Raw genomic sequence first — 25381 nt, 5'->3', positions numbered from 1 at the left:
TAAAGTAGTATATATTATATAGATTATGTGGTCAGTTAATTAGGCTTATATTTAAACGCTAATTGAAATTTGTTAAACTAATCGTATTTGCTCACTATTTGTTAATAAAAACTGAAAAATAGACATTAAATCTCTACTTTGAATATTCCTAAATTCCAACGAAACACCAAATGCTTTAGTATCTCGAGCGTTGTTTACGCTTTCACTTCAGAGAAGAAAAAAAAAAAGTACACTTTGACGTTTGCGGTACCAGGAAGTGGTAGCAGAGCGACTCCTCGCTGCTCATTCACTGTCTTTGCTATTGGTTACGCACGGGTGGGACTTCACGTGAGTTAACTTTAGTTTTCTTCATTCTACATTTTTCGTCAAGGTTTAAAATACACGGCCTTGGTGCCTTTATACCGTCGCTGCTGGTTACCCTCAAATAAACAAAAGAAACCAAGAGAAAAGCTAAACGAAGGAATATAATGGAGGGGCATTGAACTTGTTCGGAGTTGCCCTGCTGAAAGCTAACGGCTCACAATCAGAATGAATCAGTGTGCTAAATGCTAGAGTGCTAAACATTTCTGCAGAGCTGTTGCTGCTGTACTGCGTGTTTTGTTTGAATTATCAGCTGAGCTCGCATTGACATGTGTTTAGATTTGTTTTAAGGCTTTCTGACTGGACTGTCCTCCATTTTCAGTCGTACAGAATCTGACAATGAGCAACCCCGAGGAGCCCAAAGTGACTACAACCCCGCACATAGTGAAAGAAGAGGTGTGTATTCTATAGTTCTTTTCAACATTAATCTTTTACACTACTACTTTGTGTTTGTTAGAGGCTGCACCAAGTAGTGATTTTTAAATCCAAGCCTATCGCATGGTTTCATTTCAATCAATGATCCAATCAAAAATCAAAGCTCATAGGTAAAGTCCAAAAACAGATTTGTGATCAGATCTTTTCTTCTTCTTCTTCTATCAACTCCCTTTTATAGTGTCTGATGTATCTTCTGTCCCTCTATATTAAATAAAGTTCACATCTGTTGCCTGTTCCAGCAGCTGCTTACACACTGACGCTTCAGTGCTGATAATCTAATTATATGTTATATAAAAAATATGTCGGTCTGAGCTACTAATCCAGTATGTTTCCTTTAGTTGTGATTTGCTTAAATTGGAGTTTTCATGCAGGATGTGGCTGCAGCAATGATACAATTTTATTTATTTAACTCAAAAACACTTTTGCAAAATACTGGTATAGTTACATCAGTGTCAAGATTGTAAATTGCTGGTACTTTGACTTAAACATCACGGATACTTTAGGTTACATTTGCGTAACGTAAAAAATAATTTAATTTAACAATAGTTTCCACTTTCAAATGACTGCATGATTAGTCTCATGAGACCGCGCAGATTAGCCCACGTGTGAGGGAGATCCAAAACATACCACTCTGAACTGCACTCGTGATTGATCCCATCTTGACCCTTATTTTTATAAGGGGGTGGATCTGTAATTGCTGGTTTAATGTCTAACAATGTATTGTATATTTTATCAAAACGAAATGAAATGCAAACTGGTATTCCATTTCTTTAACAAAAAACACGGATGGAGTTTGTGGTTCTGAGATCGAGCCTGATCCACTGCTTAGATCTTGTGGCAAACTTTCTTGCAGAAAGGCAGCGGTGTTTTTTTTGCCGTATATAATTAAATTCCTTTAAAACCAATTCAAAAAGAATGGCAGTGAAGTTAGCAGTGGGATGATGGGAGTCAGATACCTGGCTGCAGCATTGTGAACACTGGTAGTGTTTTTCTCTGGATTAAGTTTGAGCCAATCCATGTCTGTGTTGCAGCTTTTGGCAACAGGTAAATGGCTGAAGCTGGAGAAGACGACTTACGTGGACCCTGCTGGAAACACCAGGTACGTTTCTATCCGTCACTGCTGTTTGCTTTAAAAAAACGACGCAGGTTCCCTTTAAACGTCTTTCAATCATTGCCTTCGTCCCCCAGAACCTGGGAGACTGTGAAAAGAACGACCAGACAGACCAACACGGAAGCAGACGGTGAGCATTATTTTTCTGCCCGTTCAGCATTCAATACAGTTGTTCAAGGTGTTTAACACTTGTGTCCCTTGCAGGCGTGGGAATCATCGCTCTGCTGAAGCGGACGCTTCATAAAGACTGCGTAGTGATGGTGAAGCAGTTTCGTCCTCCCATGGGGTGCTGCACTCTGGAGTTTCCAGCAGGTCAGAAGTTATTTTTAAGCTCATCTGATGTGTTGCTGCTTCTGAAACTTTAAATTTTGAAGCCTTTGAGGCCGCCACCTTACTTTTCCAGTAAGTTTCCGTAGTTTCTGATCCCACGTCTATGTTTTCTTAATATTTCCTTATGTTCTGCTGTGGTCAGGACTGATCGACGAGGGAGAAACTGCAGAGGTGGCTGCACTGAGGGAGCTGAAGGAAGAAACCGGCTACAAAGGGGAAGTAGTAGGAGTCACTCCAGGTATCATTACACACACTGCACCGTACATTTGATTGCATTAGCTGCCTCTTTTGGCTGCATCTTATCACCTCTGTGTGTTGCACAGATTCAAGTGTCCGAATCTTATATTTTCTCTTTGGAAAGTGCAGTGCCAGAGATAGATTTTCAAAGTGTGACTATCTTGTGGTAGTAACCTCGCTGCTGTTATTGCAGTGACCTGTCTGGACCCCGGTCTGTCTAACTGCACCACCCAGATCGTCCTGGTCAACATCAATGGAGACGAAATGGAGAATGTCAACCCAACGCAGCAGCTAGGTGAGAAGACAGGGTTTAATCATATATTCTTTATTTATTTATTCATTGTATGACTAATTCATTCAGTATGAGTGATCTAAGAGTCCATGTTGTTCGAATTTTCTTTCGTAAGAACCCTGCTTATTATATATGCTTCCCATTTTTCTTTTCTCTGCACATCTGCACTAAGAAGTGAATGTGAAAACACTCTTGGATATGGCATAATGTCTTCCTAATGCTTCATGCCTGTCATACTTGCTTTGTCTAGTTTGTTAATCTTCTTCTTTTGTTCTTTCCCGGTTCCACAGGTGATGGAGGTGAGTAATATAACCTTACCATTTTCAAAAATAATCATCAATCCAAGTCCAGATCATTACACAAACTTTCATTCGCTCTTTCCAGAATTCGTTGAAGTTATCCTTTTACCACTTGATGAGTTTCAGACGAAGATAGACGGTGAGTCTTCTGCATTTCAGGATTATGGTTTCGCAACGTGGGCATTTGGACTGTGGGAAATACACTAACGTACACTTGTTTTATCCCACAGACCTGCTGCAGAAAGAAAAAATTGTGGTGGATGCCAAAGTTTACATCTTTGCCATGGGGATGGTTCAGGCCTTCTTTAAACCCAGGGAGCTCCCTGTCCTGAAGCAGTGAAGGAAACTGTTCAGGATGAGAGCGGGAGGAAGAAGTAGTCTGTCATGTTACATAGGGCTCCTACGCAGTAGTAGAAAATTCCAAAAAAGCCTCGGAAAGAAATTGAATAGTCAAATTATAACCAGAAATTCTACAACCCAGTAGGAAGGAGTCCTATTTACACTACGTGTACTGGACCATTTTTGTGTCTCAGAGTGGAGATGCCACCATGCCTGGCTTGATGTGTATTCTGGTGACCAATAGTTAGTTGTCTGCACTCTTAATTCAGAATATCTTTCAGGCTTTAGTCTTGTGTTCTTAGAAGGACAAATATTAATTTGACGTTTTTATGAATTAAGAAGTTGATTGCTTTGGCATTTTTATTTAGTGACTGAATAACATTCCTGTACATGTTCTGACATACTGTTTGGAGAAGAATTTGCTTCATCCTACTCCCAATCTGATGTATGCGGTCTCCTTAAAGGCCTACTGTAAACCCAAAGTTAGATCCAATGGAAGCCACTCTGTGCCAATTCGATGAAGAAATAAATACTGTTAATCATGTATTCTTCCAGCTTTCTCACAATAAAGAGAATCCAACAGGGAAAACTGTTCATGCACTGATACATGATAAAAAGTCACTATTTTGAGACGTTAACTCATAATTTTGAGATGGCAACTTGTTAATTTGAGATAGTAACTCATTATTTTTGAGGTGCTAACTCATAATTTAAAGATGCTAACTCGCTATTTTGAGATGCTAACTTGTTAATTTGAGATAGTAACTCATTATTCTGGGATGCTAACTGTTAATTTGAGATGCTAACTTGCTAATTTGAGATAGTAACTCATTATTCTGGGATGCTAACTTGTTAATTTGAGATGCTAACTTGCTAATTTGAGATAGTAACTCATTATTCTGGGATGCTAACTTGTTAATTTGAGATGCTAATTTGCTAATTTGAGATAGTAACTCATTATTCTGGGATGCTAACTTGTTAATTTGAGACGCTAACTTGCTAATTTGAGATAGTAACTCATTATTCTGGGATGCTAACTTGTTAATTTGAGATGCTAACTTGCTAATTTGAGATAGTAACTCATTATTTCGAGATGCTAATTCATAATTTTTAGGTGCTAACTCATTAATTTGAGATAGTAACTCATTATTTTGAGAACTAACTCATCATTTTGGGAAAATTTCTCATTGTAATGTTATAATGACTTGAACAATTTATTTATTTTGTTCGTCACAGTGGCACCAGTGGCTTCCATAGGTTCATTCAAGTTCTTGTCTTCCTTCTGGCTTTCGTCTAAACACACTCTGGGCAATGGAGGAATGCACTTACTAACTTTGGAGGAAGCAGACAAGCAATTTGACGATAAATAGCTTGTCATAAGGATTGTGACATACTTGATTAGTTTATTAACAGTATGAAAAGAATTTGTCTCTTAATGTAATGTGATGTACAATGACGGTACTGTATTGACTAAAAGCAGTCACTGCTGTTCCTCCAGCCTTGTTATGGTGCAGCTAACTGGACAACTAATGCTGTATTTACCCTAGCAACTAGAAATTACTGACCGATTAATAAATATGAAACTACCTTTGCTCGAAATTAATGTTTCTGGCTGTTTTTCTCTCATAAACTGAGGGCATGATCGAACTCAGCAAAATGTGCATTATATTCTATCACTTTAACATAAAAACACGGCTTTAAAAGAAATTTATTATTATTTAAGGGTAGTCATTTTAAGCGGTATAACTGAATTCAAAGAGGTTTTACCATTTCCAAGCGTATAATATTGTTTTCCAGTAGGGGGCGATAATGAGTTTTTTGTAAACCGCAAATAGAATTCGAAGAAGAAGAAGAAAACGACCAATCGTGTGGCTTCTTCCTCTGTATAAACTTTAGAACTCGAAACTGAAATTTGTTTGGTGTCGAACGTGCATGTTCTCCCTAATAAGTTCGTGTTAAAGTAAAAGTTGGTCTGGTGACATTAGCGCGTCTGAGTTTTTTTATAGGCTGCTGTTTGAAGACTTGTGGGAGAAGAAACGCAAATGTCAAAATAATTATTAAGCTAGCAGCTGTCGTTGTTTGCTAACGTAAGCAGGGGGGCTACCTATGGAAGCTACCTTTGTTGACATTTCGAGTCCAGAGCTTTGCTGGTAACGGACGGATGCGCTGGACGCCAAGATGGAGGTGGCTGTTAAAGGTGAGTTAAAAAACCTCAAACAAAGACTGCCTGCTTGCTCAATTATTGGGCTTGTTATAATTCTGGTCTCAGCATTATTTCGCCGAGTGCATGTTTAATATCCAAAACGAACCAGTGCTGCAGAGAAGACGTGTTCCAAACCTCGTGCAGCAGTAGCTAGCTGTGGTTGAGATTTAATGAAGAGATGGCATTCATTCAAGGAGGCTGTGTAGAGAAGGAAAGGAAGGGAACCCTGGCCCTAAGCCTCACACAGGTCTGGAGAAGTGGGTGTACTCTCAGTTTTGCCCCTTCAAAATCAACTACCAGCCTAACTACTATAAAATTAAACTAGATCATGTAGGTTAGTCAGGTGAAGTAACTTGGCTAACGTTATACTTTTAGACCTGTGTACAAGCCTACTGTGCACAGGCAGAGGTGGCCTGCGGAGTGCGAGGCAGCTCTCGGGGACTGCTTCGACACCACTGTGTGGACAGAACTCTGTGATCCACATGGGGAGGACATCAGTGCCATGACAGACTGCATAACGGACCGCATAAATTTCTGCTTTGAGAACACTGTTCCCTCCAGGGTGTAAGGGCGCTTCTCAAATGACAATCCGTGGATTAACCCTGATATTAAAAGCTCTGCTGAAGGAGAAGAAGAGAGCTTTCAGATTGGGGAATAAGGGGGAGCTGAGAAGGAAGATCAGGGGAGGGAAAGGCCAGCTACAGGAGGAAGATGGAGGAGCAGCTGCAGAGGCAGAATATCAGCCTGGAAACCATATCGGATTGGCAACGATCTAAATCTACTTTTCAGTAGGTTTGATCAAGCACCCACTCCTCCCCCAATGCAGCCGGTCCCTCATTTGCTGACACCTGGCTTATGCTCACCTCACTCGGCCCCTCACACCTCTGGGTCATCAGACCAGACGCATACAACCACTTCACACCAAGATGGAGCCACTCATCCCCCACCCCTGTCCTTCACAGTAGACCAGGTGAGAAAAGAGCTCAGGAAGATAAAAGCGGGGAAAGCAGCTGGATCGGATGGTATCAGCTCCAGGCTCCTTAGGCCCTGTGCAAACAAACTGTGCGGAGTTATGGAGCGTGTCTTCAACCCGAGCCTCGAGCTGAGAGTGGTACCACAGGTTTGGAAGGTTGGTTTTTGCAGCGTGTGCAGCATCTTCGGCACCAGCCCTGCCCCTTTTTAATGGCTTTTCTGCCTTTAGAATTGGCAACAGGGAGATCAGACTGACCGAGTGCACGAGAAGAGAAATGGACGGTGAACGCAAACAAGTGACAAAGTCACGAGGGCACACTCTCAAGAGGGTCCTCAAGAAACCCAGAATTATAGGACTGAGCAACAGCAGGTCTGTCACTGTCCCTGGCCCCTTTCAGAACTTGCATTGACATCTGTCCTGCGGCATCCAATCACAAGTGACCAGTGAAAACTACAGGTGTGAACACACCGAGGTCGCATTTGAAAGATCCTATCTCTCATTTGACCACATTCCTTTGGTAGTGTGAACACACAGTGATTCCTGGGTCACGTTAAAGACCGCCTACTCAGCATTGTTGCCTCTGTCTTTCAAAACATACTACCGCTTCTATGAATAATCACAGTAAGTGATGTCTGTTCACTAGTGGTGAGAGCCTTTCAAAATATTCAGTAGATTAGATTGGCCTTGCAGATCTTCGGAGGAGCAGCTTCCAACACAGAGACTCCAGAACAACTTTTCACACCCTCAAACATTTTGTGTTCAAGCTGATTTGGCATACCGCTGTAGATTCAATTAAAATAGTCATTGCTAAGCACAATCCTAATACGTGATTTGTATTGTGTTGACATTGCCTAATATTGTGTGGTTTCCTAGGGAAAGCCAAGAGGAGGCACTTGAATACAGAGGAGTGTGATGAACTGGTTCGAAGCGCCGGGGCTGCAGACGTCCTCGCCCAGCCCCACACCTCCACCCAGGGCCTGGGCCAACGGGACCCCAATTGGGGACTTTACCCCAGGACGCCCACCAAAAGACGGAAGTGTGGTAATACGCTTTGAACATTCAGCTTGAAACCTCGTGACAAATCTTGAAATGAAATGAAAATGTATAGGTGCTGTTTCATCTAGTGAAAGCCTTTACTGCCATTTTGGGACAGGAAGTCACAACGCTGATGTCTGTCTCTGTCTCTGTCCTTCAAAATCTTTATTTTATCAGCACCTGCCTCTGGAAGTCCATCAGGGCAACAGAAGAGCATCAACGCCTTCTTCTCTGTGAATGGCGTCATCCGTTCCAGTCCGCACAAATCCTCCCTGCCCTGCACATCCACAAGTTCCAAAGAGGTGAACGGTGTGGTAGAAGAAGAGGAGGAAGAGGAGGATGATGATGTCAGCCTGTTAGCTGCCCCGTTAATGCCACAACTTAAAGAAGAAGAAGAAGAAGAAGAAGAGGAGGAGGAGGCGACTGACGATGACAGCCTGTTAGCTGCTGTGATAATGCCGGACCCCGAGGAGGAGGAGGAGATTGACGATGACAGTCTGCTAGCTGTTGCGATGGTGCCAGAGCCACAAGAGGAGCAGGAGGTGGATTACCTGGAGGGAATGACGGCGGAGATGTTTGGGGGTGATGACGAATTCAGTCAGTGCAGCATTCTCAATGAAGAAGAGGTGGAGGCCCTCCCTGACGCCCACTACGGGCTCCTGGGCAGCGGAAACCACTTGCTGCAACCCCAGGGCTGCATAGACGACCTTCCCGAGGAGGTGCTGAGGCAAATACTGTGCCATGTCCCCGCTCAGGACCTCTACAGAAATGTCAGCCTCGTCTGCCATCGCTGGAAGAACATTGTCGAGGACACCATGGTTAGACACACAACAGAGTTACATTAAGTTACGTTTTGTATTTAGAAGGCAGTGTGGGGTAATGCAAAAGAGCTGTGGAACGTTTTAACAGTCTCTTCTCCTGATTCAGCAGGCACACTGTGTGTTCTGTTACACCTCTGATCACATCCACCTGAAGGTTAACAGCATGTTCCTTTTCACAGTTTGTGCCTTTCAAAAAACAATACTACCGCTACATGATGCAAGAGAAGGAAACCACGGAGGAGATCGTCTCTATTCTGAAGAACAGTGGCATCACGGACCCAGCACTGTCACAGCACAGCATACGAAACCTTGTGGTGTAAGTGTCTGATCAGTTCGAGTTTCTGTAAATTATTATTATCTTGGGCTGCAACTAATCTTAGCTTTCACTCCTCATTAAATGATAAAAAGTCTGAGTATCTCATGGCCCGTGGCAGCAGTATAATCTCCTATTCACACTAAATGGACCAGCTTATAAAACACAAATCTAAGTAGCATTAGGATTATGTTTTTTTTTTTTTTTAATGTACCAATGGTCGGCCGTATGCACACCACAAATACTATGGCCGACTGCTAGTTATTAATCTTTGTGGTGTGTTCAAGTGCAAATATTTGACCCAGACACATATGATGTGACGTTACATTCAGCCTTCTTTGCCACTAGTTCTTCGGTGTCGGTTTGGTTTCCGTGCCTTTTAAAGTTCTAGTGTGTTGGATTTAGGGGATCCATTGGCAGAAATACAGTAAAGTTGGTTGCAGTATGCAAACTCACCACTAGATGTCACTAAATTCTCAATATACAAGCAATTACAAAGGTGTGAGGAAAACCTTTTAGTTGTCTATTGAATTAATTATCATTTGTGTGTATGTGTTAAGTTTAATGGCTCAGCATAAGGTCAGAGATCGCGTGGCACCAGAGGACGTCCTGGAGTGTGTAAGGAAACATCGCCTTTTCCCTCAGGCAGAGGCCTCCATCAGATTACGTATTCCTGATATTCAAAAGTCCTTTAACCTTGGAATTGAGGTATGACTCATGCACACAATTAAAGGATCTTGGGGAATTATCTGGAGAATATATGGGCTAATTTGCATTAATTTGTGTCTGATCTCAGGGTCCTAACCCGTATGCAGCCATGGCCACCATACTGATCCTAAGTGAGAGCACTGATGACGTGCAGGCCTTGGTTTCTCTTCTCACCAGCTGCATGTCTCACCTGGCCATCACTGAGTACCTCAGCCGCATGGCCATGATGTTGCTTGCTTTGGCAAAGAACAACATCCAAATTAGCAACAAGTAAGACCCATAAAAGACATCATCTATAACGGCCCAATATTCTTTTCCGAGCACACTTTACTCTTTTCTCTTTTGTCTCTTCAGGTTGCATTACAACATCTACTACGTGCTCCACCTGATGGAGAACGGTCCCTTTTCTGTCAGCTCTCCTCAGACCAGGTGAGGTCAAAATTCATTAGTTTTACAGAGCAATAAATGCACGCTACTGTTTTAGCTTGCATCTTTTTTTCATCGTCAATAAAGATTTGGTAGGGTTAAAGAACTCGAGGTCTGTTTTTCATTCTGGAAGTTTCAAAAAAAACATTTGGTTCACTCAATCCTTTAAAAAGGTAATAAAACCTCTTACACAAAGCTTAGCGTGCTTAAAATCATCCATTATCACCGACTAAGTTGCTACAAGCCTGTAGTCGCTCATAGTAAATTAGGCATGCAAAAGCCGATACCGATAACCGATAACTTTCCGCTTCCAAAGGCCGATACTGATAAACATACATGAGGAAGACTAATGAGCAAAAGCCGTGCTGGCGTCCTAATACGCCTTCAAAACCCCATCGAATCGATGGCTATGTTTCAAATGACCTTTCATGTTCGAGGTATTAAAGCTGATTTTTCCACCTCGTGGCACTTTCTTTAAACATTTATTACAAACAGCCAGAGAAACGTCATCCTCGGAAACTTTGAAAAAGTCCCACACCGGCGCCGCCGCCGCCATGTTGTTTGTTTACAAACGTTTGTTTACAAGCGTCCGCATTCAAGTGGTGATGGAAGTTCCCTGTTAGCCTTTTGAGAGTGTTTTTTCCGACCTTTTATGTTTCTGTGGTTTATGTGTGACATCCTGGGTAATGGCAGCTGCTACCAAAATAATGACCGAGATGACGAGTTGTTTTCCGACATGAGGGAGTATTTTAATGGATTTTTTTTCAGCCAGAATGTTCTTTTTTTGATTATACCGATGCCACTTGAACACAGCGTTCACTTCAGGCCGTTCAGGTCTCATGTGGGAGTTGGACAATTGATTAAAACAACCACTCACACCGCAGTACTGACAAAAATATATATTATATATTATCGGGGCCATTCGTTATGATATCTGACTAATCGGAATGACGTCATAATTTCCAGATATCGGGCCGATAATTATCGTGCCGATAATTATTGTGCACCCCTATAGTAAATTGATGCATACTTGTCTTTGGAGCTTTAACATCTTTACCAAGTGTTTCTCTGTTTGTGTTTCTGCTAGGCGGCCTCAGATTTTCCTCACGCGTGAACAGCAGCAGGTCCTCAGCCACGACATCCAGCAAGACCACGTGGTCAAGATAATAGCGTTTGCAGGTACACTGAATTACCCTCGTAAACCTTTAACGAAACCAAATGCAGCGTGGCAGACTGAAATGAATTCATAACACACGCAGCACATTTCCCACCAACAGGGTAGCGTCAGTAGGTCCTGCATTCTCACTCAGTTTGGCAGGTGTTGGCATTAAAAGTTGAATTCCTACGGACATCCGGGCAATGCAGGCAACTCTTCTTCAGTTAGCTAGTTTGTTCTCACAGCTTTAGTGCACAGTCATGATGACAATGTCGTCCTGATACCCATTTCCGAACCAGCCTATTATTGGTAGGAAAAAAAAAAAAATGAAAAATGCGTGCAACTTTGTTATAAATGGCATGCAGGTATCAGAAGCAGAGGGTGACACATTTAGCCCTCCACGTGTGGTTTGTGTATAACGGAGATGTTCAATAGTTGAAACATCATGGGAGGGTGTTGTTTCTCCTTTAAATAGTTTGTCTCTGCTACCCACTGTTCTACATCCTCACCTCTTTACCACGTTGTGACTACTTAGTTTGGATTTCTAAAGCCATATTTGATTAACTTCAACGCTGAGACGAAGCTAGGTGTCATTTATTTCATTTTATACCATGGTCTGGGTGAATACTCGATTCTGATTGGCTGGAGGGTGTGGGTTAAAAAGTGATAATGTACACCTAGGAAAGACGTTCCGTCAAATTGCCTGATGACAGTTCTAAATTATTGCGCTGGCTCAAACGCTAGATGGTAACCATGGCAACGGAGACTCAACGTTATTTCACAGTTTATTCATCGCAAAACAGACAAAACATGAGTGATTTTATCATTTCTTTTAACTTATTTGGTGAGTTTGACAACTTTGAAGACTGGAATGCAGCAGAAGGAAAAGACAGAAGAGAATATGAAAAGAAAAAGGGGAAGCGACACAAGGAGGTGACACCGGAGGAATTGAACGAATTAGAGGATGACAAGGACGAGATAAACACAAAGAAAACGATTTAGGAAACTATCTGTGAACTTTGATTCTTTGAAACAAAATTTCGCATCATTCTCTGGACACACACAAGTAGCACTGGCCTTCTGAAATGATACTTCGTATCACATAACGTAAGGTTAAGCCATCATCTCACTTCCCATCACTGATCAACTGCTGCGGTCGGGTCGCTATGGCCAACGACTGCATACGGGAGATATTAAATAGTGCGCTCGACTTGTAAAAATAAAAAAACGCTCACGATTTTAACTCTAAAACACGTTAAAGTATTATTAATTGATTAAATATTTATTTCTTTCGTAAGTGACCATGGTATAAGCGGGATAATGCCCTTCGAGGTGTCCATTAACAGAAATTAATGGACTTCGCGGAAGTCCATTAATCCGCTTCGCGTCGGACGGTTCACGCCTCCGCGTCGTCCATTAATTTCTGTTAATGGACACCTCGTCGGGCATTATCCCTTACGTATCTCACAGTTGGGCATCATTGCACTTATTTAATCTATGCATCCTGATGTGGATACTTGATAGCACATATTTATCTGAAGTGCGTAGATGTGTAGGAGGTGTTGCGTGGGTCAGTGATATTTGTGGTATACCTCAAAAGATATTTCCGTGTCACACAGGTACAGGGAAGACGACCACGCTGGTGAAGTATGCAGAGCAGCGACCACACCTCCACTTCCTGTATGTGGCCTTCAACACCTCAGTGGCTCGCGAGGCAACGCGCCGCTTTCCCAGGAACGTGGAGTGCAGGACTGTCCACTCGTTGGCCTATAAAGATGTCGGATGGAGGTGCGAACTACGTCGTAAACTCATAGTGTTTCAGCTTCTGTCGTTGGAGTGCGTACAATGGACAAAGAGGGGACTTTTTAAATCTGCCTGAACATCATAGGGGGTGTGCAAGTCTTCTGCTTTGGGAATGTCGTGACACACACTCCAAAATCCAGAAATTAAAAGATAATTTTCTTAATTTCTCATGAAATACTTTGTAGGCCACATCTCTGACTTCTTAACCTCTGTGAGAGCTTTCAGTCAGTATCATGGTGCCAGCTTACAAGCTCGCCCCAGCTTGTCCTTGTTTTCCCTGTAGCAACGGCATCGCTATTTCATGAATGACGCAAAAGTGCAGATCAGTCAACAGTACAAAAACAAAAACTAAGACTGCATTTGAAAGGTCACAAGTCTTCTGAGATCTTTTTGCAGGGCATTGTTTCCTAGAGCCACACACCCAGTTTAGTTTTACTTCTTACTTTAAATGCGCTCAAAGTTTGCAAACCACTGCCACCAATTAATTCTCACAGATGTCATCCAGCTGTCAGGAAAATATGTACATGTGATCCTGATTTGGATTACAGCATGTCTCCACTTATCCCAAAACCTCTTGTTGGGCTAATTTTCCCAAGCCCTGTGTTTCTCTGGTCTAAATGTTCCTCGGCTTAATTACTTTTTTACTACTAAAACTTTTCATGCTGACAACCAAAAGGAAATTTTAAAACACACGCTAACATTATTTCTATAATAGCCCCTCTTTTTCTTGATGTAAGTGATTATATTCTATTTTAAAACCTCATGATGTGGTCTAAGCCTGTGATCTTCTGTGTGCCAGGTACAAAACGAAGCTGGCGCCAAGCGTGAAGCCGTTCGCCATCAACTGCGTTCTGCCCAAAGGCCACGGCGGCTTCGTCAGGGCCAAAGTGATAGCCACGACTCTCAACACCTTCATGGCCTCGACCGACGAGGCCATCACCACCAGACATGTTCCCAACACTTATGTATCCCATAACAACGTCAGGACTGATATAGTCGGAGACGAAAAACTGGTATGAACGTATTGGTGTGTTCAGTTGATAACGAGCGAGAGCGCCCTGTGGCTCCGTCTAAACTGTATGCTTTTTATTGTGACATTCAGTTTTTCATGAATGAAGCAAAGAAGATCTGGAGGAAAATGAAGGATCCCTACGACAAATCAAAACAGGCCTATTACATTACCCATGATGGTACGCCAGCTGTAAATGAGTTAATATAAGTAATTCTGCTATAATATCATGTAGCACAGATGGTCAGTGGAACTTTTCATTCCCAGGTTACCTCAAGTTGTGGCAGCTCCGGCACCCCAAGCCTTGCTTGTCTGACCATTACGATGCCCTTTTCATCGACGAGGCTCAGGACTGTACTCCCGGTACTGAAGTAGCCCTTCTTATGCCGCCTTTTTAAATTTTTTGATAATTTTGCTCGGCTGTCTTATTGTAACTCTGTCTTCTTCCTTTCTAGCCGTCATGGATGTGCTGCTGTCTCAGAGCTGTGGGAAAATCCTGGTGGGAGATCCTCACCAGCAGATCTACACCTTCAGGGGAGCCGTCAATGCCTTGCACACTGTTGACCACACACACATCTACTACCTGACGCAGGTAAGCACAAATTAAACGGGAGCAGTTTTAGGAAAGGCCGATTCAACCTTTTTATTGATCGAATTAGGTTTCTGCAAAATAATCATTCTTGCCACTTATATCTTTGTCCAGAGCTTTCGGTTTGGACCTGAGATTGCCTATGTGGGTGCCACCATCCTCAACGTTTGCAAGAGGGTTGAGAAGATTCTTGTTGGAGGAAAACAGAAGGGTAATTCTCCAACCTGCCTATGATTCCTCTTACATTTTCAAACTGTCATGTAACATCATCAGTTTGTATCATAAGATTCCACATGTACACTTTAGTCAGATATGTGTATCTATGACAGATGTATGTTTATCTTGCTGTTCTCTTCTCTCTTTGCTGTTCTCTTCTCTCTTTCTTCTGTCTGTACCCGGCTGGCCTTAGGCAGATGGGTCCCTCCATATGAGCTGGGTTCTGCTCGAGGTTTCTTCCTGTTAAAAGGGAGTTTTTCCTTGCCACCGTTGCCTTCAGGCTTGCTCTGGGGGTTTCAGGCGGGGTTTTTGTAAAGCGTCTTGAGACGATTTGTATTGTTATTGACGCTATATAAATAAAATTGAATTGAATTGAATTGAAGGGTAAGTACCGCAACAGGTTGTCTTCTTGGAAATAAAGTGTCCTTTTCTGATTTTAATACCTTTAGTATTAACTTGCCACCGCAACATGTTCCTTCCGTAGGCGGCGTGTCTGATGAGACCACAGACAAGGTTGCGGAGGCTTTGAGGACGGGTGTGACTTACAGCCTGGGGAAGATAGCCATCTTGTGCAGATGCAATCTGGGAGTGTTCAGCGAAGCCGTCCGGCTGATTGACACCAACCCACACTGCAGGATCCACTTCGTAGGAGTGAGTGTGCAAACAACGTCCTCTGACACGCGGATGTAGCAGCAGGTGTATTTTACATCATGAACGTGTTTGGTTCAGGCTCTTTTAGAGTACTGCAGGACGTAGACGCCATAGCCTACGCACATAGCCAGCGCCGGTGCGAGCCATTTATACTTGTGCACTCATCAGTCTGGCTCGCTCTGTAAAAACGCCACCCAGTCGGCTTCCTGCTTCAGTTTCAACAATGGCGCGTCGCACATATGTTTGTATCTCCGAATCTCCTCAGTTAACCTTTCCCCGATGTGTTCCATCTTTATTGATCCAAAACAATCAATTGGAAATTTGCAGAGGTGGAGAAGCAGCCAGAAATACTAAAGCAGAAACGCTACTACCAAGCAGACCAGTCACAGCTCTTGCGGTCTGCGTCGCCGCGGTGTGTAGTTTCATTTCTGGGGAGGTGCACGTCGGCTACGGCACTAGGGTCTGCATATGCTCTGCACTGTGCTGTCAAATTGATGCAGAAGTCTTGCTTTTTGTTTTAGTTTAAGTTTAATAATATGACTTCACTGTGATAAAACACATCACGGCTGGTGTTAATTTTGAGATCTATTTAAAATTTATAAAAGAACATGTTTCATCATGACTAAGAGGTCTGTATAGGACTTTCTTACACAATAAATGTATTTGTTTTGAAAAAAAAAAAGGAAGTCATCTGATTAGAGATATATTTTTTGGAAAGGTCTTTTTGCCCCAACTCTCAGAACTACTTCAGACAGCGGAGGCCAGTTATTGTCAGATCACATCAAAGTTCTCAAGTCTGTGTAATCTTAAAGGGCTGCACTGTCTGGAAAAAGAAGGAAACATGTGAATTAGAACTAATTCGAAATTGTTTAACATTAAAGATTAATATTTTAATAAATAATTACACGATGTTAATCTTTCCCTGCAGGATGTCAAAAATATCGGCCTCGATAAGATCCTGGACATCTGGTGCCTGATGCAGCATCCGAGGGTTCCGTTCCCAGGGCCAGACCAGCAGCCTAGATGTAAGACTCGTACGCCACTCATACTGCGCATGCACTAGTGATGCCCGGACTGGCTGTGAAGTTTCAATGCACACTTAAGGAGATCTGCCAGAACATGTTTCAAGTGACAAAAGGCGATCTTTTAGCAGGAGTAAATCGACTCTTTTGCTAGATTGTGCTTTCCAAAACAGAGCAAACATTTTTGTTAAATATCTTGCTGAACAAATGTGCTCGTGCTCTCTCTTAAATAAATGCCATTTGCTTTGACATGTTGCTATCTAGTACATTATCAGTTGTCCACATGTAAAGCGATGCTCATTGAGTCTCGCCTTGTAGTTGACTGCAGGTCGCTAGTAGACGTTCCAGACTCTCATAACCCACGTGTATAATTCTTTTCACCGTGAATGAAACAAGCGGAACATAAAACATGCTGGTGTATGGACGGGGCTAGCACTTCTCGTTGTCACTTTATTTGAAATGTAAAAGCATGGTGCATTTGGTTGTAGCAACAAAAATCGTGGGCGTGTCGTATTTCAATTTGGTACCAGTCCATTTTTCCCTTTCCCTCGCTACAACTCACTTAATTTGACTGAAACTTCACGGTCTTTGTTGCCTCATCACAGCTGGAGTCCTCCTATGTCAATGCCCCTCAAGTGTAACATAAGTGTCCTTCAAAAAAACGTCATTTTTGACACTGAATTGTCTCTTGTTTCAGTTATCAGAGATCCCATTATTCGCTCCTTTGTGAAGAAAAGTGAGAATCCCTTCTGGGCCCTGAAGATGTACGCCATACAGACTGAGGACAGGGAGCTGGAGGGCAAAGTCGCCATCGTGGAGAAATACAGAAGACGTGTCCCCGAACTAGTGACGCGCCTGAAAGGGTGTTCTGAAATGGACCATCACAAAGCGGGTATTCACGCACACATCCACACACATGATGTGCGTTTGGACGTTGCGTATATCCAGAAAGAAATCTGTCAAGCCTGAGCTGCTGTTGCAAAATATGAATACGTGACTATATCTCTATTACTTATGTCATCTCATTCCATGATTAGAGGGTGACTGTATATACTTGGAAAAAGGAAGTGGGTAGTGACATCTCACTCTGAGCACCCGTATATCTACGTCTGTGGTTTTTCTGATGAAAAACTCAAAATCAACTGTCCGTCTCTCAGTGACAAAAAAAGTAAACAAAAACTGTAAAAGATTACAGCCCTTCATATCAAACACAAGTAAAAATTATATTAGAAATAGCTTATATCACAGCACAACAACAAGCTACAAACTATGAACATGAAAGGCAATTTGCAAGGGATCCGATTGCATTTGTGTGTCTAGACCAATCTGTCTGTATTGGTTGCTGTGGTAAGTGTGAAGAAAAAGATCCGGTTTGGGCTATACTGACAATACTCGTAAGCAGAATCAGTTAATTGTGGGTTTTGGTCTGTTCGTGGGATCTGTTTGCATGTAGTAACATGGAAATACGGGGGGAATGATTTCTTTCAGTGAGTGCCTCTTTGTTTGACATGACGATACATTGACAAAACTTGAAAGGCTTCCCTGGTAAGTAAGAAGCCACTGCTACAAAACCACCATAAAATCAGACTACGGTTTTTGTAGCTGCATACAGGCCTAGGATCTTTTGGTTTTGGAGAAACTTCCCCCGGTCTAATGAAGTAACCTGTTTTGCCGCTACGACCATTATGCCTGGATGGAAAAATGAGGTGCAATCCGAAGAACACCATCACAGACTTAAAGCATAGGGGTGGCAGCATCATGTTGTGTGGGGCTTTGCTGCAGGAGAGACTGGTGCACTTCAGAAACTAGATGGCATCACCAGAAAGGAAAATAATGTGCATATATGGATGCAACGTCTCAAGACGGGCAGGAAGTGTAAGGAAGGAAGTCGCAAGTGTTTTATTTATATGTTGTGTTGCCGGGAGTCTCTGTTATGTTCTCATGGGGCTGAGTGATATGGACCAAAAGTCATATCCCGATATATTTAGGCTGAATATCAAGTAAGGGATAATGCCCGACGAGGTGTCCATTAACAGAAATTAATGGACGACGCGGAGGCGTGAACCGTCCGACGCGAAGCGGAGGACGGTTGCTTCCGCGAAGTCCATTAATTTCTGTTAATGGACACCTCGAAGGGCATTATCCCGCTTATACCATGGTCACTTACGAAAGAAATAAATATTTAATCAATTGATAATACTTTAACGTGTTTTAGAGTTAAAATCGTGAGCGTTTTTTTATTTTTACAAGTCGAGCGCACTATTTAATATCTCCCGTATGCAGGCGTTGGCCATAGCGACCCGACCGCAGCAGTTGATCAGTGATGGGAAGTGAGATGATGGCTTAACCTTACGTTATGTGATACGAAGTATCATTTCAGAAGGCCAGTGCTACTTGTGTGTGTCCAGAGGATGATGCGAAATTTTGTTTCAAAGAATCAAAGTTCACAGATAGTTTCCTAAATCGTTTTCTTTGTGTTTATCTCGTCCTTGTCATCCTCTAATTCGTTCAATTCCTCCGGTGTCACCTCCTTGTGTCGCTTCCCCTTTTTCTTTTCATATTCTCTTCTGTCTTTTCCTTGTGCTGCATTCCAGTCTTCAAAGTTGTCAAACTCACCAAATAAGTAAAAAGTAATGATAAAATCACTCATGTTTTGTCTGTTTTGCGATGAATAAACTGTGAAATAACGTTGAGTCTCCGTTGCCATGGTTACCATCTAGCGTTTGAGCCAGCGCAATAATTTAGAACTGTCATCAGGCAATTTGACGGAACGTCTTTCCTAGGTGTACATTATCACTTTTTAACCCACACCCTCCAGCCAATCAGAATCGAGTATTCACCCAGACCATGGTATAATATACGATATATCCCAATATGGAGCTTTTTCGGGTTGTTGATGGCTTGCGACTGGGGCTTCTGCAGTGCAGAGAGCTCCGGGTCAGCAGGTCTCTCGTGGGTCTTTCAAATGGGCAACGGACCCAAGCATACAACATTTTGGCAACATTGTAGAGGCCGTCGCAAGGTCTTAGCCTCAGTCCAATAGAAAATACAGAACTGGCAGAATTTAAAAAAAAAAAAAAAAAAATGTGTGCAAGCGTGGACCTCTACAAATCTGACTATAAGTTTATACCTCTGCGGGACATAGACGGAATACCCTACGCACGTAGCCTACGCCGGTGCCAGCCATTTATACTTGTGCGCTCATCGGCCTGGCTCGCTAGTCGCTGGTTAGGCACTGTGTCTTTTGACCTGTGGATGTCAACCCAAAACAGAAGTTAAATAATTTAAAGGAGGGAAAAAAGAGAAAAAATTTATTCATGGCATTTATGTCAACTTCTGACTTCTGTATATTTACTTGAGATAGTGTATTTGTACAGTTCTCTTCTACTGAAGCAACATGTACTTGAATTTTAATATTAAGGTTTAAGTAAAATGTAATTTGTTTTCTCCCAGCAAGAATAACAAGTTTAAGACATGCACATTTATTATTATTTAGTTGTAGTTAAAAGGCACCTGTCCATCCACCTGTGCATTTTAGATCTGCAGTTAAAAGTTTTTTTGTGTGTATTGTTTTAAGTAAAACCGTATAAAGTTTAATGGGAAAAGATGTGGTCAGTAAGTTGATTTAAGGTCAGCAATTGTCATGGGTTAGGGTGCGGTTAGATAAGCTGTGGAGGTTTTTATAGCTTTAGTTGAAGATTACACTTTTAAAACTGTTTTTTTTTGGCGCTGATGCGTCCCCTTCAACCCCTATATTCTGTTTTTGTTTCTTCTTCCCAGACTTCATAATTGGAACTGTGCACAAGGCCAAAGGTCTGGAATTTGAGGCCGTGATAGTCAACGATGACTTTGTCAAGATTCCCTCTTCCAGACACGACCTGCGCTATCATCCCGACTTCTCATTTGGTTTGTTTTTCTTTTTAAGCGTCCTCTGTTCTCTGCGCAGCATTCGCATCACGATTCCATGATCACCACGTGTCTCCGCTTTCCCTGCACAGCTAAAATTCCTGACGATGAGTGGAACCTGCTGTATGTGGCTGTGACCCGTGCCAAGAGCTCTCTGATCATAACCAATAACATCCGCCGCATCCTCACCGTGGCTGGGGTAGGACACACAGTGCAACTTGCTTTTTGTTCTAGTCGCTTATGCTGTTACACTGACGTCTGTGCATATGACACACATGACAAATACAAAATTAACCAAGAAGAACCCACGACATTTTGTTTCCCGAACTTTTTGTCCAGTCACCTTGACTACGTTATTGGATTTTCTTTTGTCCTCTCAACACAGTTTCACTTCCTGCGCTTCCTTTGCCAAGCACAGTCAGCAAAACTAACCGACTACTTCCTGTTAAACATTTAATAATCCTCAAAAAAGGAGACTTTTTGAAGCCTGGGTTAGATATGCACCAACTGGTTTTCGGGATTTACTTTCAGTCACTTCAAAGCTCTTTGAGCTCCCATTAATGACCTCATGTTAAGTGGATCCAGCTAGCGTTGTGCATTTTCATTTGTGACATGTGTGGCGGTGATGGATAAACTCCTTAGAAGAAGAACCGAAGTTGATGGAAGTCGGCTGCAGCTGAATTTGTGTACATTTCACTCTTCTTTTGTTGTTTCTATTGCTGTCAGACAGTTGTATAAATTATTTTCTCTGAACTGTGCTGACGTAAACAAACCAGCTGTTTCTGGAAGTGCAGTTTAGCGAGATTGAAGAGCTTCACAAGCATCTCTTCAATGATCTCTACTCATTATTCTAAACAAATTGTCGTTCTTTGGAGCACAGTCTTTAAACATAGACTGAAGTGTTACTGGTACACTCATTGGAATAGAGACATGAATTAAAGCCATGCTTTTCTGACCGTTATAAAACAAAATGTCATCTATTAAAAGGCCTGTTTTCTTACTTTTCTTAGTAATGAGCGAACAATTAGTCAATTAATTCTGAAAATAGATAAATTTTCCACCCTTGTTGCAGCTCGTCTTTAAGGTCATTGTATAACCTAAGCCTGCGGTGGAACATATTTTCCACCGAGGCCTTCAATGCCCTCCTATTCAAAACACCTCTTAATACGATTGTTATGACACCACTGCTATGGAAACCATCAACATCATACAGATATGCAATAAAACAGGATGTTACATCGTAAGTGGGGTATCTCATAGTGAGGTGAATGCCATTACTAAAGCAAGAAACTCACTTAGAGCATTTCTTAAAGTCTCCTCTCACTCAGTGTAGCACCAGCTGTGCACCAGCACCACATACGTCAAATCCAGCAGAAGCATCAACGTCGACCCAATAAAATGGCAAAAATATACATAAAGGATGTAAATATAATTCATTTTACTCACTAGAACTTAAGAAACAATTTAGAGTCTGTCAGCCAAAGGTAGCGCTTCATAGCTGCTGACCTGAAAGTGGCGGACACACCCTTTTCCCGACTGGGCCAGGCTAGCCATCTCCAGGATTGGATCTGCAACCAAATCGATGGCCTCTCCTCCTTCCGCCGTCGTGGGTTCAAAAAATAGCTATGGAAACGTTAACAGGGACCGTTTGCTTGTGGAGCTCGCGACAGATGAACATGAACCACTAGCTTGGCTTAAACGGAGCGGCACGAAAACGCTGACGCTACCGTAGGCCGCAGAGGAGACCTAAGAGTACGAACTTGAAGTGTGACTGGTTAAAGGAACGGCGTCATTCCAATGTGTTTCAAGCTCCAGCCGCCTGCAGTTTTAATTGTGAAGGCCCGGGCAGATTTCTTTGACCCCGGCAACACGTGATGGCTGAAATATGATTGGATAAAAGCTCTAATGCGAAGTTACGCTGCCAGAAGCACCGCAGCTGAGAGACAGACAAGCCATGAAATGAAAAGAATAGGATATTGGGAATAATTTAATAAGATTAATGGGAAAATATTAAAATGTAAGTCAGTGATTTTGATAAAGTTTAGGCCAGCAGAGAAGGCCGAGCTGGCCCTGAAGGCCCACCACTGGCCTTATCCTGCAGGCTCTGTATACTGTAAACTTCATGGTATGATAAATGATGTTGTGCACATAGCTTGTTTAACAGGAAGCATTTCTGTTAAACAAGCTGTGTGCACAACATCTATATCTCTATATAGAAGCTCTATATCTCTGGAGCACATTCACAGTGTTTGGCACACATGTCCACTTGGACTCAAATATAAAGTGATTACTGTACTGCTCCTGGTGGTCCAGCCTCAGCAAAACTCATTTTCTTGGTGGTGTTTGTAGCTACACCAAACCTAAACCCAGCTGTTTTGTAAGATGCGTCGGTGTAGAGTTTCTTCCCCCTTGGACGTGTAGTCAGTGTACTCAGAGACACATCTGTTGTTGATGAAGAAGAATTATTGGACCACAACAGTTTGTAATGTAAGTGAACAGACAGGCTTTGTGTGGCGTTTTTTATATATTATTTCGTTCTTTTTTTTAGCCCATGGGAAGGGTCTGCCCTTCTCTTTAGTGGAAAGAGGCCAAGGATGACGAGAGGAAGAGCAACTGTTGACACCGCCTCAGCAGCTGTCTTGAACTTAACGCTGCATTATCATCCAGGGAGGGGAAGTGTTTGAGTGTCGGGTGTGCTGAGATGTGTTTTGTCTGCTCACGGTGACCTTTGACCGAGTCCAAGTGGACGTTTGTGCCGAATTTGAAGAAACTGCGCAGGCGCTCTGGAGATACCACATTGATAAGGATGGAACGGATGGACGAGCACATGCGCCACTTGTAAACACAGTGCCTTAGGCTTCAGCTGTTGCTTGCACAGAGGCATAATAGAACACTGATGAATCTGTGTTCACACTACGAGCGACAAGTGTGACCCGCTACAGTATATTGCATAAAAAAAAAAAAAAGGACAAACTGCTTGAGATAATTCTGACTGGAGTCTGACTTTTCTGTGAATTTATTAGAATAGAAGGCGCTGAACAAGGCAGATCCATTTTTTCAATGGCACAGTTTCCGCATTCCTTTAGCATGTATATCCTTTAGTGTGAACATGCGAGGTACCAGGCACGGCCAGCTGTAGCCTGTACTTGGAGTCTGGTGGTATCTGGAATATCTTCAAAGTCCCAAAGAATCACTAGAGAAGTCAATGTTTCATGCAGTCAGAGTTTATTCTTAAAAAGATACAGACTCGAGTCTGATTCTGGGTGCCGTGCGAGTTCAGACTGATTTCATGGGGCTGGACATAGCCCTTTGCTAAAAACTGCAGTACTTTCTGCTGCAAAAATAACCGCGTCTCCTTGTGCCAGGTTTGCCCCTTCCCTTGACAATAACCTTATCTAGACATAGACCGTAAAGCCATCAGTAGAGTACTGATCAAGGTAATTAGTTTTGTTTTCTGATTGAAATACCAGCTGAATTTGGATCTGATACGAGTCACGCCCACCCCGGGAATCCATTTGTGGTTTTCCTCCTTGTGCCAGGTTTGCCACTTCACATGACAATAACCTTATCTAGACATAGACCGTAAAGCCATTAGTAGAGTGCTGATTGAGGTAGTTAGTTTTCTTTTCTGATTGGGATTCCGGTTGTTAGCCAAATACCAGCTGAATTTGGATCTGATACGAGTCGCACCCACCCCGGGAAATAACTGGTGGTTTCATATAACCAGCTTCCCTGAAAATGACTTTTGGCTGTACACTGAACACACCATTAGATGCATCTGCTGGAGAAGACAGACTCTCTGGAGTATATTCTGCCCCCGCTAGTGCAGCTCAGCACACTCTGTAATTGTGGGATATCGATTCTGAAGTACTAAGTGGTGATGTCAGGAGCTGGACATGCCTGCTTATTGACACGGTTTCATACGCCGTGATCTTTCAGCCAGAATAAAAACTAAGTCAGTCACAAAGCACAGGATTCTTTGTTGTTTGACAAAAATCAAAAACAGATTTCATGCTTTAAATTAGCCTGAAGTGAAGAGTGCAGGAATTCTCTAAACGTCCCCTATTTAAAGAGGGACTTTTGTACTCTAAATTAAATTCTCTGCCATGTATTTCCTTTTTTTCAGGAGTACTTCCTCAAGTCGGAGATGCCCAGATCCTCGCTGCCGGACAGCGAGCCTCTCCCGTGCTCCATCTCCTCCTGTCCCAACTGCATCACCCCCGGCTCGGCGTTCACCATGTGCAAACAGCGATTAAAATGTGTAAGAACGCCAGCAGTGCAAAGCGCGTCATTTTGGTTTGATATTTTTTGATTTGTTTATTTCTTTTTATTTTCCTTTGTCCTGGCGCAGACCGACGGCGTGACCGAACACGGGCCGCTGTGCGAGAGGTGCGTGTGGACGCGCATCGGGCCCGGCGCCTTCCTCATGACCGACGACGTGCTCTCCATGGCGGAGATACCGCGGAGGCTCAACGAACCAGTCCACTACGCAATTGTCATTTTCTGACACCGTTAATTTCATTTGAAAGGACCTAGGAGCCTCACCGGTGTCGTCTCGGGATGTCAGGTGACCCTAGACGTGCCATGAAACGGGCCAAGAACTGCGTTTACTTGTCTTTGTAAGAGACGAGTCGTGTTTGCAGTGTCACCGTTTTATACTTTTTGTATTTGAATTCAGTGTGATTCCTATAAGACGGGCATTGAACTGCCTAGTCACAACATTTAGCTGCAGAGCATTAAGCGATTGTTGTTTGAAAAAATATAACCTGCACTTTTGCGGTTACATGTTATGAATGTCTTCTTAAATCAGTCAGTAGCATTACAGTGATCAATACAAGGATTTATACAACTTTTTCGTGTTTGAACTACTTCTGTTGTATCAACAATAATCCACATTGTGTGTTGGAAAACAGGCGATCCACTAATGCCTTCGCTGGATTTAGTGGTATCTGCAGAAGGAGAATAGCCTCCATCTTGGCTGATGTTATGTATTCATTTATAATTGCGCTTAGTTTTTGTGTCCCAGAGACATCAAACAACAATTCCATTAGGGGAGATAACAAAATCTGGGAAGGAGAGGATGAGGAAGTAACACTGACCCGAGACTGATTCGTCCTACTTGAAGCTGAAATCTTCTGTTGACATAT

The 25381-nt window shown here is 42.6% G+C and overlaps 2 protein-coding genes across 2 annotated transcripts; both read left to right on the top strand.

Moving 5' to 3' along the window:
* The first annotated feature begins 42 nt into the window (after positions 1–42).
* On the top strand, positions 43–5021 carry nudt5 (nudix (nucleoside diphosphate linked moiety X)-type motif 5). The gene is made up of 8 exons (XM_084573334.1): positions 43–756; positions 1827–1894; positions 1984–2036; positions 2111–2218; positions 2379–2474; positions 2667–2768; positions 3150–3203; positions 3295–5021. The coding sequence occupies exons 1-8, from the start codon at positions 700–702 to the stop codon at positions 3402–3404; spliced, it is 648 nt and encodes a 215-aa protein (XP_084429460.1). The 5' UTR covers positions 43–699; the 3' UTR covers positions 3405–5021.
* Positions 5022–5292: 271 nt separating this feature from the next.
* Positions 5293–25202, top strand: fbxo18 (F-box DNA helicase 1). The gene is made up of 21 exons (XM_084573742.1): positions 5293–5600; positions 7453–7620; positions 7792–8432; positions 8615–8751; positions 9309–9456; positions 9545–9726; positions 9811–9885; positions 10970–11061; positions 12658–12826; positions 13641–13854; positions 13944–14031; positions 14118–14213; positions 14306–14442; positions 14554–14650; positions 15140–15306; positions 16235–16331; positions 17026–17220; positions 20109–20234; positions 20327–20433; positions 24361–24495; positions 24586–25202. The coding sequence occupies exons 1-21, from the start codon at positions 5582–5584 to the stop codon at positions 24739–24741; spliced, it is 3246 nt and encodes a 1081-aa protein (XP_084429868.1). The 5' UTR covers positions 5293–5581; the 3' UTR covers positions 24742–25202.
* The last annotated feature ends 179 nt before the right edge of the window (positions 25203–25381 follow it).

This window comes from Chelon labrosus, assembly GCF_963514085.1.
Source record: "Chelon labrosus genome assembly, chromosome: 23".
Lineage (NCBI taxonomy): Eukaryota > Metazoa > Chordata > Actinopteri > Mugiliformes > Mugilidae > Chelon > Chelon labrosus.
This window is presented reverse-complemented; position numbering and strand designations above follow the sequence as displayed.